Here is a 16,011-nt window from a genome sequence, read left to right on the forward strand (position 1 = left end):
ATAAGGAATTAGTGATTAGGTAATACCAAACTTGGAGAATGTAGAAGAATTGAAAAACTGTGGGAGTGGATTTCCACATTTTTGAGGTTCTGTAAAACAATGAATCAGAGTAGGGGACACTGCAATAAGTCTTAAATTCAACACACTGTGGAAGTAGAGAGAAGGAAGCACATGTAGGATTGTGTATCTGAAGTTTACAACAAGAGAGGAAAGTTCAGAGGACCATAGTAGTTTCCCTAAAATATAAAAAGGCAAAAGAAATACATGGAGATAGATGTTGGACACTAGATGTGAAAATGGGACCATCTTTTAGATGATTGGCTTTTTCCCATATTCCATATCCCATATGGGAGTGTGATAAAGGTGCTGGAAGAGTTTCTGCAGGTATAGGAATGGTATTCAAGTCAGGGACAGACGTAGGCTTTAATCATCAAGAGGAAAAGGAGTTTTTGACAGAAAAAAGGCAACTGAGCTTCTTGAGGGTAACTCTAGTAATAGAGGAAATATGGGAGTTCCATTCAAGGTCAGAGAAGATTGTGAGGCCAAGATGTAGAAGGACTTTAGCTGGAGCCATCAAAAGTAAGAAGTATTAGCTATTGGGGTAGACATGTGGAATGCCATCCAAAGCTGACTAGACTTCTGATGCCACCTTGGCACATGCACAAAGACTGGCCACTTAGGCAAGTTACCAGAAGACAACTGGCACCCATGGAACAATATCCCTGCAAGAATCAGCACCTGCAGGAAAGGAGAGAAAAAAATGGGAAGGGAAGTATAGTTGTGGTTAAAATTAAATATAATATTATTAGTAAAGCTGGAATTGGTTGTGTTGTGAGGATTGGTAGATACATTTAAGTAGTGAGTGAAGGCAGGATCAGGCTTGGCTATGCTGCCACATGATCAAAGCCTACTGACACTTAGGCTCACACATGGAGAATAGCAGTATGGGTGAGGTAACAGAGTTGATGGCAATGCAACTGTGCCCCAGAACTAATCAATGCCTTCAGGAGAGGTAGGGAAGAAAAGGAAAGAAAATTGGAAAAAAAAATAATCACACAGCTATTGTTAATAAAAAATGTTACGTCAGTAATCCAAAAGACAGCAAAGAACGTTTTGGAAAGCTTTGCTGTGGTAGCGCTATTCACATGGAAGCACTAATCATAGCCATTTAGTCTCACTTAGAGATCAAACTAGAAAATGAGAATATGTGACATGCATTTAGTTTTAAACAAGGAAGCTTTGTTGCACGATAAGTAATACTCTACTGTAATAGCTGGACTGTCTCAACACAGAAATAGACAATATTACCTTAAATTAAATTCAGCAAACTTTCTTTTCTGATGTCCCAAAACAAAATGGGTTTAAATTACATTTTTTCATACTATTATTATAACTATTAATATTAACAAAATAAATGTGTGTCGTAGGTGCAGATTTAATTTACAGAATATTAGACAATTAGGTAGAAGTTATAAAATGTGCAGAGGAATCAGATTGCCATAAAAGTATTAAGCTTGGATCTGGATATCTTTAAGCTTAAAAATAAAAATATTAAATTAGTGAACATTTGCACCATGGCTCATTTATCATTAATTCAGCAAACTAAATTAAACTAAAATTACTGAAAAGTATTTTTGCGTAAGTAATTGGAGTTGTAAATTGCCTTTAGGTGAAACATAAAAGTGAATTTTGCACTTAGAGTATTAGAAACCTGGGCCCTGAAATTACACTTTGGATTACCAGCATTTGAACACTTAATGGGGGAGAAAATCAATCTTGTTTCGCCTGTTTTTTGGGTGAAAAATTAAGTTTAGAGCATTGAATTTTGGGTCGTGATCTCTCCCAACCCATCTCTCCTAGAAGTACGCCAGCTGCCAAATATGAAAGCTCGCGACTTCCAATTCAGCAGGGTTCCCAACTGAAATGGGCATTAGGCACCTTGAATATGCAAATAGAGGTCCTGAGGCTGATTTTTGCGCCCCGATGCAAAATGAGTGAGCAAATGGGCAGAGCATGCACCATGCTCCAGTTGTCCAATTGTTCCGGATCTTGAGCGGCCCAACCAGTGTTCCTTAAAAAGACCACTTGTAGGGCAAATTCGCCCTTTTCCAATGATCAGCATGACTCCAATATGGTACAATGGTGTTTTATTAAGCTTTACACAATGGTCAGCACCTATATGTGCCTAAGCAGTAGTTATCAGTACAGAACGAGAAATATATCACCCGTTCCATACTGGGTAGAGTTCGTGCCCACTTTACAGGAGTCTTGAAGGAAGCTTCCACCCAGCCTTGGGTCTCTTTCGTCCGTTGGCCCTACCCCGCATGGGGTTTCCTCTGTTCGTTGGCCCTTGGTCCTACCCCTCCTGGGGTTTCGTCTGTTTGTTGGCCCTTGGCCCTAACCTGCCTGGGGTTCTTCTTTTCATTGGCCCCTGGCCCTACCCCACCTGGGGTTTCATCTGTTCATTGGCCCCTGGCCCTACCCTGCCTGGGGTTTTGTCTGTTCATTAGCCCCTGGTCCTACCCTGCCTGGGGTTTCGTCTGTTCATTGGCCCCTGGTCCTACCCTGCCTGGGGTTTCGTCTGTTCGGATCCAGATCCGAATCTTCTCCTTGTTTGGCCGTTGTTGCCTGGTTCCTCTCCAGCGTCAGCCCTCACTCCTGTCCTGATTCTCTACAGTCTAACTCTCGCAATGGGTCTCTCTTTTATGCCACTTTTGAGGCCGGGCACAGGGCTGGTATTGACATAGGTAATCACCCTATCGGGGTCCTTTCAAAGGGCGAGGTGACCAATAAGATGTCATATATCTTCCTAACAAAGGGAGAAGAGTCGGCCTACTCCTTTATCTCCACCTTTTGTGGGCAGAAGATGATTGAGTGGCCCTCAAGATGCCATACCCCTAAGTTGGCCAATCCTCAGCTTACAACTCCAGAAAGGGGCTGCTTCTCCATCCTATCTCGTTATGCTTTTCCCAAGGCTGGAGTTAGCAACTTTGGGCCTGTTTTCTCACATTCTATGTCTGTTCTCAAGCAAACAATTCTAAGGCCCCATTATTATGTTCAGGTTGACCTTTGGCGGTTTGGACAGCTGTCTCATCTTATGACTAGAACTACATCTTGTTAGTGCAGCTACAGCTACTGCTACATTAGCAATTTCACAATTCTGTTAATTATATTAGAATCAAAATGCTTTGTTTCTCTTATGTACACTCAATGGCTTTGTAAAACTCACAAACACACTTGTGTACGTTAACTACTATATACTGTCTGATTAATACAAAAGGTGATCATATAAAAACAGTAAAGGTTGCAAATCAAAGATACTTGTAGCACATTGGGTCAAAATATGCTAACAGTCATCTATGCTTGATTAGTAAAAGGGTGACTACACAAAATGCACGTGATACAGGTTTGATAAGTAGCGGTATAGTCTTTCACACTGGAGGGCGCCCACAATAAGCTAAGGAAACATTTTTACAGTTTCAATTCTGAGGTATTCCCCTGTGCTTTGCCAAACACATGAAGTATCCATACACCAGTATCCCACGGCATCATTTCAGGACACAAATAACTTTGTGCTGACACCAGAATTTTGTATTTAACTGATATGCTTGGTTGAGATATTCTGTGCTTGGATTAGGCACACATTGATCTGAAGTTTCACTGTAACAAAAGCAAGGGGTTCAGACTACATAAAAAACATGACAGTGAAGCTGGAGCCATTTGTTGCAGAAGCAAATACATGAAATTGATCCTGTGATTGTTAGAAGAGTATCATAAATTATTTTCATAAATTGTAACACCGGACCCCTATTATTAACATGAAATAATACAAAAATAAATGCCTGAGAGCATACATTCTATCTAAAGTTTCTAAAAGTTATAAAACTGCAAGAAATTATTTGTATTTTCTGCTGTGAGCTTTCTGAGGTGACAAAACACTCCAATGCGATACTTTGCATGTCAAGCACTCACTACATGGCAATATCTAGACGCATTTTCCATTTCAAAACGGAATGAAGGTTCAGCTGTTATTGCATCACTCAGTCTAGTGTAATATTCCAAATATTTATGTAATTCATTTTTTTCTGTAAGATTAGGGTTAGAAAGCTACATTTAACTGTTTTAACATAAAATATTTTTAAACCAACCATTTTTCATGATTAACAGATGAAGGGGTCTAAATTCAACATCATGGGCCTAAAACGGGTGCAAAAATAATCAATTTAGCAGCGTGGAGGCCCGCTCCTGACCTACATGGGCCACTGCTAAATGGGTTGGTGGTTTTTTTAAGCAGCCCTGGCAGCTGTCTGAAATGAGGCTCCTGCACCCATTTCAGACCCAGATTGTTAAATTCATTTGGAACAGTGGGCACATGTGATGCACAAGCTCAGACTGATATTTCCGGATCTTGAACAGCCTAAACGGGGCTGGTTACAGGGACTGCTGGACACCGGTCAAAAAAAGGCTGTAAAACTTACAGGAATGCGGTATTTGTGGAGTCGGAAGGATCATGAGTGCGGGACACTGCTGGTCCACTCTCGCCTTTTCCCCCCACCCGATTGCATCCCCCTCTCCCGGACTTACCTATGGGACTCACCAGTGGCCGATATCGATTAGGCCCCAACTGGCGAGCTGAGTCCCACAGCTCGCCTGCATTATTGTGATGAGGCCCAAGGTCGAATTTAGGATGGTCCTTGGTCCCCTTTGTTCTGGCGTACCGTCGCTGCCGAGATCGCGCCCAGTTTGGGGCACTGATGAATTTAGTCTCCATAGATTTTTCTTTTATAGACATATGACTAAGGGTAGATATAATGTTTCACTTTATTATAATTCTAAATTTCTTTTTCATGCCATTGTAGTCATCAATGTCTATGTTTTGACAAAATAGTTAAGTGACTACTTATAGCATTTACTTTTTGCAACTTGTTATGAAAAGATGGCTTACAGCTTTAACTCCAATTAGAATATGTGTGATGGGAGATTTGAAACTAACATTGGAGCCTGTTCTTTTAACTGTCTTGTTTATACATTTTAAACCATTTCCAAAATCAAGCTCCAAAGTATGAGTGGCAAAAGGAACTTATTGGCAACTTATTTCCAATGTAATCCAGAATTAAATAAAGAACAACATGCCGAGCTTCAGACTTAGCCTAGTAATAGGAACATTTTTCAACATCAACACACATTAAGGATATTAAGTTGAAATATAGTACAACAAAGGGATGGGGTTATCGTTCTCAAGATGATATGCTAATAATGTCAAAAAGCCTGGAACCATCATTCATTTTAGTGCAGTTCAAAGCTATAGTTCAGCTTTGAAGCTTCCACCACCTCCACATTTTTCCACCCTGATCTCCTTCTCCTGGCCCTGATCTTGCTTCCCTTATCTGTGATTTCAATTCACCAAATGTCAGCCAAATCTTTGAAGCATCATTATTCCACATAGTGGAAGCTTTGAAGATATGAAAATACAGCTGTCACTCAGCTGGAAAGTGGTGATGAAAGAATTAGAGTTCAATTATAAAAGAGCCATCTAAATTGTGTACAAATACCGTTGGAATTCAAGTCAAATATCATTGGTACAATTGACTAGTATTACCTATCAAGCCATCTTCAGACCTTTCAGGAGCGAGATTAGAAAACATTTCTACACACAAAGGGTTGTAGAAGTTTGGAACTCTCTTCCGCAAATGGCAATTGATACTAGCTCAATTGCTAAATTTAAATCTGAGATAGATAGCTTTTTGGCAACCAAAGGTATTAGGGGATATGGGCCAAAGGCAGGTATATGGAGTTAGATCACAGATCAGCCATGATCTTATCAAATGGCGGAGCAGGCACAAGGGGCTGAATGGCCTACTCCTGTTCCTATGTTCCTAAGATGATGCCAGAAAGGATGTTACACCAATGAAGTTTGACTTGAAGATACAGTTCACTATTTACAAACTGATGGTATCCTTGCAATGTTTGAGGCCTGTGGCATTCAGTGATATTTACAATAACAGATGCCATCACAGTGTATCTCAGAGCATGCACAGTGCCACAATGTAGAGGAATCCAAGTGCAATCCAACACTCTGCTGCGTTCCTATCCAGCTGTGAGGTTTGTTTCCAGTGGGGGGAGGGAAAATCTGTTAGTGTTTCCACCTGGCAACTGTTTCTATACTTCCTGGCAACCAGACAAGAACTACATTGGTAGAGGCCTGGGAGCAGACTTGCTACACAGCCTTGTTATTTCTGATGCTGATGTTTTATTGGATTTCAATGTGCTATTTTTTGTTGAACCGATGCATCAAACTGAAACCCTTGACAGGATTATTATATTTGAAGAGAGACTATGAGAGTATCCGTGTATATTATGAATGTGTCAGCCTTGGCTCAGTGGTAGCAATCTTCTCTCTGAGTCATGGGTCCAAGCCCAGCTCCAGAGACTTGAGCACATAATTCGGACTGACACTTCAGTGCTGTACTGAGAGAGTGCTGCTCTGTCGGAGGTGCCATCTTTTGGATGTGATGTTAAATCAAGGTCTCTCTCAAGTGAGCATAAAAGATCCCACAGCACTATTCGAAAAAGAGCAGGAGAGTTCTCCACTGTCTTGGTCAATATTTATCTCTCAACCAACACCATTAAAAAAAATTGATTATTTGGTCATGTATCTCATTGCTGTTTGTGGGAACTTGCTGTGTGCAAATTGGCTGTCACATTTCCCTACTTTACAACAGTGACTACACATCAAAAGTACTTCATTGGCTGTAAAGCGCTTTAGGATGTCCTGAGGTCCTAAAAGGCACATTATAAATGCAAGTCCTTTCCTTTCCTTTTATTACCTGTCAAGAAAACACAAAATACAAACAAATTACTGCAGAAGTTAATAAAATCTGCTTATTGTAAAACTAATCTACATCAAACTAGCGTAACTGGTAAAGTTATTTCTATATCCTTTAACATGGGAACTAAAGATAAAAGGCCCTTGTCAAATTCACAGAAGCCGGCTCCATTAAGTGCAATAAATATAATAAACTACAAATAAATTATTCAAGCTACTGAAATTTTGTGAGATAAACCTTAGCATCAGGAATGCCTCTTTCATCAAACATGCTTTATATTCAGATACCATTATATAAGTCCTGTATCAATAGCATCAAAACTGAACGTAAAACTGGCAAATTTCATAATATTGAATATGAATTGCAGGAGAGTTCTAGTGTATCCTACTATGACCAGTAGGGAGCCAATATTACTATTTGCAATCCCTTCTACATTGCAGCTGTATGTGCATCCTGTTATTGCCAGAAAGGATCCATTACTATTATGTGAAATCCCTTCAGCAGTATTATTGTATCACTGCTTTTGACAAATGAAACATATTGTTCTTCCATATAATGTTTATTATTAATACATATTGCAATTGTATATTTTCCCAGTTTACTGCTAATTCCTTTAATTGTTCATCACATTAACTCGTTGAGAGGCACATTCATCAATCTTACATTAAAATAAACGTTCACTAATAGCTATATAGTGAGACCTGTTGCATCGTGATGATGTCATAATAGGTTATTCCTTGTTGTGAAGCTCCTGATATCATAATCAACCTACATATATTTTATTAAAAACGTTGGTTTGTGTCCTATTCTGGCCATCTGATTGACCTGTTCAGTCCGTGTTACCTTCTAGTGAACTGATTGATCTGTGAGGACCACATGGCTCATACCTTATTAACTTTTCCAACAATTTGATTGGTCTGTGTGAATTATGTAACTTATGCCCCCATTATTCTTATAGTGATCTGATTGGTCTATGGAAACCACATGACCCATGGATATCAGGACTCACCTGATTTCATTTCTTCCAGTAGCTCTTACTCCTCACCTCTATTCCAACCTCTGCCATTTTAATCTTATTGGTCTGGGATGACAGTTTTTCCTCTAGGGACCTTTGTTACTGTTTCACTATTCCTGGCCTCCCAACCTCTGTAACTGTTTTTTTCTTTTCCATTAAAATTTTTGAATGCTGAATGCTGTAAGCTGCAAGGAGGCTGGGACCTTGGCCTACTGGTGCTTTTGCTCTTGTTCTGATTAGCTCGCTTCCTTCAAACCCAGCCTCTGACTTTCACCATCGTTCAAACAGTAACTCTAAAGCGTAGCCTCCTGCCCATTCTCCTATCTTCCTAGCAGTGACTCTGGCCCCAGTTTTCCACTCCCCTCACCCAGACATGCCCATCTCATGGTCCCTTTCCATTCCCAGCCCTAACATACTCTCCACCCCTAAGTACTCCAGAGCATGGAGCGATGATCAGTAGGAAATTAAGCATAGATGTACATGGGCCTGAGAGCAGAGGCAGACCTGCCTGGGTTGGGAAAACAGCCAGAACACTCAAGGAAGGCTTGGCTAGGCAGGGAATGCTCCCCTGAGGTCCCACACTATTTACCATCTGATGCACAATACAAAAGTTTTCCATGAATAATTCCTTAATGGAGCAGTTAAACAGCCAATGCAGTCATTGGATTCTGCTGATTACACCTGCTATTTTCCATGTGTAACAAGGCAGGAAGTGAAGGCCAAGAAGTAAAAATGGGAGTCCTGATTGAGGGCTGCTATTTATATAACTACAGCCACATTATATGTGCAAATTTATTTATTTTTGTAACTGTAGTACAAAGTGCAGAAATTTTATTTATTTACCTGCAGATAACCAGGAACACACTATTTATTTATGTACATTTTTTATCTGTGAACATTGTCACAGGAGATCCACTTGTACGGTTGAATTCTGATAATCTCATAACAAATATATTTACCAATATATTTTATACTTGAACCAGTGCTTCTATATTATTGGATTGAATAGAAATAGTATACGGTAATTCTATGCTTAGATGGGTTAGATTCCACTGTCGACTATACCCATTTACTAAGCTCAAAGTGTCAGAATGCATCTTCTTTCAATTTGCAGTAGCTTTGATTCATGAATCTCCTGTAGCATAGGTTAATGGCAAAACATTTGAAGATTTACTTTTATTGTTCCTGTCGTTGGAATTCTCAGAAACTTGAGCTTGACATTTATGTGTTTTGATCTACACTTAACAAAGTGTCATTTGTGCAGGTCAAATATTGCAATTATTATTGGTGTCAATTACAGGCACACATTGATGTATGTAACATTGCACTTGTCCCTTACAAATATGACAAGTGACCCTTTGCATCTGCAATGTTGCAATTCTTACTTATTATGTAACATGTTGTGAGTGGTTGGTGCAGTTAAATCTTTTTAATTCAAGTGTATCTGAGCGAGAACACAAAGGGGTGAACTTAAAGAAGAGAAATCCTGGATCGACAATATCATCATTCAAGAAAGGTGGAGAAGTCTGCAACAAAAAAGGTCTACTTTTAGATGCAGTTCATAAACAGGAGCTCTTTAGTGCCAATAAGCCCAATGAAGAAATGTTGGTGAACAGAAGGAAAGCTGTAAATTTATTTTTTTATATGTTTAGTTTAAATCCATTCTCTAGCTCAATGGACCAATACTTTTGTTTGATTCTTATAGGTGAGTTTAAGTTTGATCATTCTGTTTCTGGAATGTTTTATAATTTCTACTAACTTTGTTCAGAATATTATACTTTCTACGTCTAAACATGTAGGAAGCATGGAAGCAAATTTGAGTCATCATTTAATACCTGTGACTGGTTTGCCAAGAAAATACCTATTTTCTGAGTGGTTCATTCAATACTTGAAATGTATGCAACTCAATGAAATGACTTCAGTGGCAAATAAAAGTTATTTTTAATCACGCCTGTGCCTAACTGAGGTAGAGAAAAAAAAAGAGCATGGGGAAGAAATGTAACAAATATTGAGAAACAATCTCCTTTAGAGCTGGCTGGATTTGTACTGGAAATTCAAATTGCCTAATTCCCCCTGTGACATAAGCCTCACTACAATGGAATTGAATCCAAAATAATTCTACAAATATAAGAATAAACTAAATGTTTACCTACCAATTGGAGTTGCATGTAGGGACGAATGTTTTAGGAAATGATATACATCTAAAGATAAATCTACAGTTAAATAATGTGTTCCTTTTTTTTTGATGTAGGTCATTTGTGATCCAACAGATTCCAAGCAGTAACCTCTTCATGGTAGTTGTAGATGCCAGCTGCGAATGCACTATTGGACCAATTACAATGGACCCTATAGAAATAATATATATCCTTTGTTGTAGCCTATGGATTTTATCTGTTTTTAAAAATTCTTAATTTTGTGAATGCAAGTTTTCCAGCTGGCAGATGTATTAAAACAGATGTATAATAACAAAACCTCAAACTAATATCTGTATCTATTTATACAACGCATTGCATATGTAACTTGGCAGTAGTTGCGACTGTTGTCTGGTTATTTTGGAAGACACCCAAGCAGATATACATCAGTCCTCTATTTGTTTCATGTCAGTTTATCCTATTTCATTTAAATTTAATTAGTGAGTATTTTTCCCCCTATGTGGATACAGTTCCATTTGTATAAAGGAACATCATATGAATGTGCTAATCATTCATTCACTAATACTGCTAACAACAGTTTCTAAACTTTTTTTTTATTCATTCATGGGATGTGGGCGTCGCTGGCGAGGCCGGCATTTATTGCCTATGCCTAATTGCCCATGCCTAATTGCCCTTGAGAAGGTGGTGGTGAGCCGCCGCCTTGAACCGCTGCAGTTCGTGTGGTGAAGGTTCTCCCACAGTGCTGTTAGGAAGGGAGTTCCAGGATTTTGACCCAGCGACCTTGAAGGAACGGCAATATATTTCCAAGTCCGGATGGTGTGTGACTTGGAAGGGAACGTGCAGGTGGTGTTGTTCCCATGTACCTGCTGCTCTTGTCCTTCTAGGTGGTAGAGGTCGCGGGTTTGGGAGGTGCTGTCGAAGAAGCCTTGGCGAGTTGCTGCAGTGCATCCTTGGGATGGTACACACTGCAGCCACTGTGCGCCGTTGATGAAGGGAGTGAACGTTTAGGGTGGTGGATGGGGTGCCAATCAAGCGGACTGCTTTGTCCTGGATGGTGTCGAGCTTCTTGAGTTTTGTTGGAGCTGCACTCATCCAGGCAAGTGGAGAGTATTCCATCACACTTAAATTTATAGCCTTATTATTCATTTATTTCACCCACTAAATGTTTTTTCAATTGCATGAAATAAGTGACTAATAATAGTATAATATTTGCCTGTACTTCAAGAATAGTACAGTCATGCAAACTGTAGAATCCCCATGAACTCTGTACAGATCAGGAACGTATCACCAGACATTCCCAGTCTGTTTGGCTCAATATCACACTGGATATTGCCATTGTCCAATAAGCTATCGGTGTAACCCTGTCTTTTTCCATTTTTATAGTGAACAAGAAAAGATTATCACTTGAAGACCTATGTCTGAATTTAGCAACACCTCTGATGCAACCTGTGTGCAAATACAAGTTCTGTACCCCTAACCAAAAAGCAATCTCAATCTCTGGAATTAATTACACGCCAAGTATCAGGTTTAAAGAAAAATCTCCAGTACATATTTTTTATTCATGCTCAGGATGTGAGTGTCGAGCAGGTGGTTCATTCTGAAAATCTCGCTGAACCCGACGAGCAGGCAGTCGCACCTGTCGGCCTGATATAGCAAGTAAGATCGGTTAAAGAGAGAGATCAGTGTCAAGGCCAACATTTATTGCCCTGAGAAGGTAGCAGTGAAACTAAGTGTCTTGTTATGCAACTTCAGAAGACTGTTAAGAGTCACCTGTGGGACTGAAGATGCATATCAGCCAGACCAAGTAAGAATAGCAAGTTTCCTTCCCTGAAGGACATTAGTGAACCAGTGTTTTTTTTTAAACAACAATCCAGCAGCTTTATAGTCACTTTTTTACTAATACCACATATTTATTTCCAGATTTTTTTAGCTGAACTCAAATTCTCAAGCTGCCATGGTGGGATTTTAACTCATGTTCTCCAGATTATTAGTCCAGACCTCTGGATTACTAGTCCAGTAACATAACCACTACATTACCGTACCACCCCGATCCAGGACTGTGCTACTATTGTTCTGTATCAGTAAACGTAAATTCACAAATTGAGACAATTCAAAAGATACTGTATTAATATATGTGTGTTAATGCTGGGCGCATATCTACTGGTCACTACAATACTCCATACTATTAGTGAGGATCGTATCTGTCCCCAATCTGTCCTTATTTTCTTTTATCTTTTCTAAGTTTGAGACGTACTATGATTTCAATCAGTTTAGCTGCACTCCAGTCAAAAGCATACATTAAAATATAGTCATTTAAGAAAATATTTGAAACTTTTAAACTGACATCCCGTGTGTATGAAATCTTATTCCTTAATTGCAGTGAACATAATGAATCCATGAAATGTGATCATCTCAGATCTCAGAAAATCAGAAGACGTCCAGACGCCTGTCATCCATTCCATGCTGAAGTAAGCAATTATATTTAAAACAGATTATTCAAAATACATCATATCATTATTTTAGGACCTTGTTAACTTTTTTTCTTTCCATAGATACTTAATACACATAAAGGAAGACTTTTCTAGAAATAGAATAGAAATCATTACATACAGTCATGTAGAACAATGCGTGTGCTGCTGATTATGTTAATACAAAGAATTTAATTTTTTTATTTCATTAAGTAATTGGCTTACCATTAGGTGTTATCATTCTAAATGCAATATTGCAATAAAATAGTTTTCCCTGTTGTCTACTGACAAATCAGAGGGATATAATCTTCAAGAAGTGACTTCAGTGAGCAGTAAGTGGACCACTTTGCCTTTTGAATGATGTCAAAATGAAATATCCTTTGGCTTGTAAGCTTTTAATGAAGATCACTGCCTGCTGAGGAACCCAATAAGCTTACTTAGTGTGGCCTAAGTGCTGGTGAATTAACATAGCAAAAAGATATTCCATCCTCACTATTTCCAGCAAAATCATAAAGGTGTGTTTAAAAAAAAAAGTTTCATTAGAAATATGGATCAGAAGAAATCATTCCACTATGTTTACAATGTCACTAACACATAGTAACTAGAAGAAATCTTCCCCTTTGGTATTATCACTCTAAATGCTGTCAGTACATGTTTATTATATTTCTGGACTGGAATCATGAATATTTGTATATCTAAATCAGCCACAAGAGATGAAATAGTTTTACCATTAGCTTGTGATGTACTGGAAGTAACCATCATTTTGAAGATGTTACTTCATCCTGTGAGTGAGCTAGGTTAGCTTTGACCTCTAATGCCCTATAACGGTTATTATCTCAATGAACCAAGTGAGGTTGAAACCCGTGCTTAAAGATATAATAAAGCAAACAATGTACTGAACTGTTTTTTCTGGTTAAAATTCTAAGATAATAGTTATGGTTATGAAAATATAAAATACGAGAGGTAGCAGTAGAACGTTAGACTGAACCCAGGTGGTCACAACACTGATTCCAACAACAACAATAACTTGCATTTATATAGCGCCTTTAATGTAGTAAAACATCCCAAGTCTCTTCAGAGGAACCATACTCTGAAAAAAATTGAAACCGAGGCGAAGAAGGAGATGTTAGGACAGGTGACTAATAACTTGGTCAAAGAAGTAGGTATTAAGGAGTGTCTTAAAGAGGAGAGAGAGGTAGAAAAGTGTAGAGATTTAGGCAGGGAATTCTAGTTCTTAGAGCCAGCCAGGAGAGCATTGGAATAGTCGATTCTTAAGGTAACAATAGCATGGATGAGGGTTTCAGCAACAGAAAGGCTGAGGCAGGCACTGTTACAGAGATGAAAGTAGCCAATCAACTTTACGTGTTGTCAACATTTGTAAAAACAACTCCCAAGGCACTTCACAGTGGCTTAAACAAAAAATAGAACCAATCCAGAGAAGGAGATATTAGGAGGGGTGACCAAAAGCTTGGTCAAAGAGGTGGGTTTAGAGAGGGAATTCCAGAGCATGGGGCCTAGGAGGCTGAAGGCATGGCCACCAATGGTGGGATGAAGGGAGGTGGGGTTGCACAAGGGGCCAGAGTTAAAAGAACTGAGAGTTTGAGGGATGGAATTGTGGGGCTGGAGGTTACAGACACAGGAAAGGGCAAGGCCATGAAAGGATTTGAATATAAAGATGAGAATTTTAAATTTGAGGCACTGGGCGAGCAGGAACCAACATAGGTCAGTGAGAACAGGTGTGATGGGCGAGCGGGATTTGGTGTGGGATAGAAATTGGACAGCAGATTTTTGAATAAGGTGAATTTTAAGATGGTGGAGGATGGGAGGCCAGCCAGCAGAGCATTGGAAGAGTCCGGTCTGGAGATGACAAAGGCATGGATGAAGGTTTCAGCAGATAATGGCCTGAGGCAGGCAATGTTACAGAGGTGGAAGTAGGCAATGATGGAAAGAATATGGGGTCAGAAACTCAGCTCAGGTTCAAATAGGACCATTAGTAATAACATTAATATTAACCATTAGTAATAGTAAATTCTTGTCCTGGGAATATGTAATTATTTTCATTAAATGTTTTATGTCCTTAAAATAACTTTAATCATTTTCAGGAAAATGCAAGAGAATGTGGAGGGGTACTGGGCCTAGGACCTTGCCTTGCAATTCTCCTGCTGCCTCTCATCATCACATTGTCTCAGAGGTGACAAAACTCTAGTATTAGCATTTTGACATGCTGAATCCATGGGAAGAATCATAAACTGAATGACACGGTGTAGAGGAAATGCCAAGCAGTGGAAAACCCTCTTCTACATTACACAAAACATTAGAAACTGAAACTGTTGGTGGAACCATGCTGAAGATAAATGTCAGACCAGAAGTAGGTAAAAGATTTGCAACTTATGCAAAATATATACAGGTATTGTCATTATGGTAACCATAAACTGTGAGACTAAAAATTCACTTTGCAGACATCATTGGTGATTGATTGTTTTGAGCCTTGCCTTATCCTTAAGAGATTGGACCTGTTTGTGTACATTTTTAAATAAATGATCTTTTGAAAACAGCAGGTTTGATGTAGCATGGAGTACCTTTTGTTGTGTCAATTGTTAACTCTATGTTCCATAGATGCATCTTTTTTATTTCTCTATATCATTTGTACATGACTTTAATATAAAGGAAACTGGTTAAGTAGTTGTTTCTGTACACGGATTGTTTACAGTGCTAAAATATTGTCAATAGTTGCTAAAATCCTGATAGAAATAGATATGGAATGCAAAATCACCTTTTCAACAGATTTTAAATTCAAAAAGAAACTATATAATTACTGCAACAATCAATGTTTTAATTGAAATTCTCATTTGCTCAAATTAGCAATTTGTTGTTTTATCGTAGGTCTTCATTTCCACATACCAAAAGCTGGGAATATTGTAGCAAGAATTATTCTTGGTTAACCAGATTTCCAAATATGCACGTTTTGTATGATATGCCCAGTGATGCTGAATATTATAAAGAGGAATATTGAAGATATGTATGAATATGCGTAGAATATTTGATCATTCACATTACTCTGAATAAAGAGAAACATTGTAATGTTGTTGTATTTTTATTTTAATACAGAAACGCTACTCCATTCCTGCAAGGAATAATTAAATAAATTCAGCTAACAGAATCACAAGTCAGGGTATAGGTAGATACTCTGAATTTCTCTGTATTTAAAGGACACTTACTGCATTCACATTGTGCATCAATAACCTCAACCAACGTTAAATTTATCTCTCCTGTATGTAGCAACTCTAAACTGATTTGTTAAAATAATATAGCAAAATAATATACATTTTAAGCTAATTTATCCAGATTGTAAAAATACATAAATTAAAGTTTTATGGTGCATCCTGTTTTAATGTACTAATTGTGGTGATGTGGAACTGCTGTTGACGCTTTGTAAAGAGATATCAAAACATCTAGCACATATAAATGGTGTGGCAGATCTAAGGAGGATTTTGAGTTCAAAATTAAATAATTAATTAATTTTGAAAATAAAATCTATTGCAGAAAAA

At 38.5% G+C, this 16,011-nt stretch overlaps 1 protein-coding gene across 1 annotated transcript in view; it reads left to right on the plus strand.

The window, feature by feature from the left end:
• The window catches only part of cacna2d3a (calcium channel, voltage-dependent, alpha 2/delta subunit 3a), a 633,142-nt gene extending 618,484 nt beyond the window's left edge, over nucleotides 1-14,658 (plus strand). The window contains exons 36-38 of the mRNA XM_067998742.1: nucleotides 10,094-10,203; nucleotides 12,381-12,463; nucleotides 14,566-14,658. Of these exons, the coding sequence (XP_067854843.1) occupies nucleotides 10,094-10,203; nucleotides 12,381-12,463; nucleotides 14,566-14,658 (286 nt within the window). The remainder of the gene's footprint in view (nucleotides 1-10,093; nucleotides 10,204-12,380; nucleotides 12,464-14,565) is intronic.
• The last annotated feature ends 1,353 nt before the right edge of the window (nucleotides 14,659-16,011 follow it).

The sequence above is a fragment of the Heptranchias perlo genome, chromosome 17 (assembly GCF_035084215.1).
Source record: "Heptranchias perlo isolate sHepPer1 chromosome 17, sHepPer1.hap1, whole genome shotgun sequence".
Taxonomy (NCBI): Eukaryota; Metazoa; Chordata; class Chondrichthyes; order Hexanchiformes; family Hexanchidae; genus Heptranchias; species Heptranchias perlo.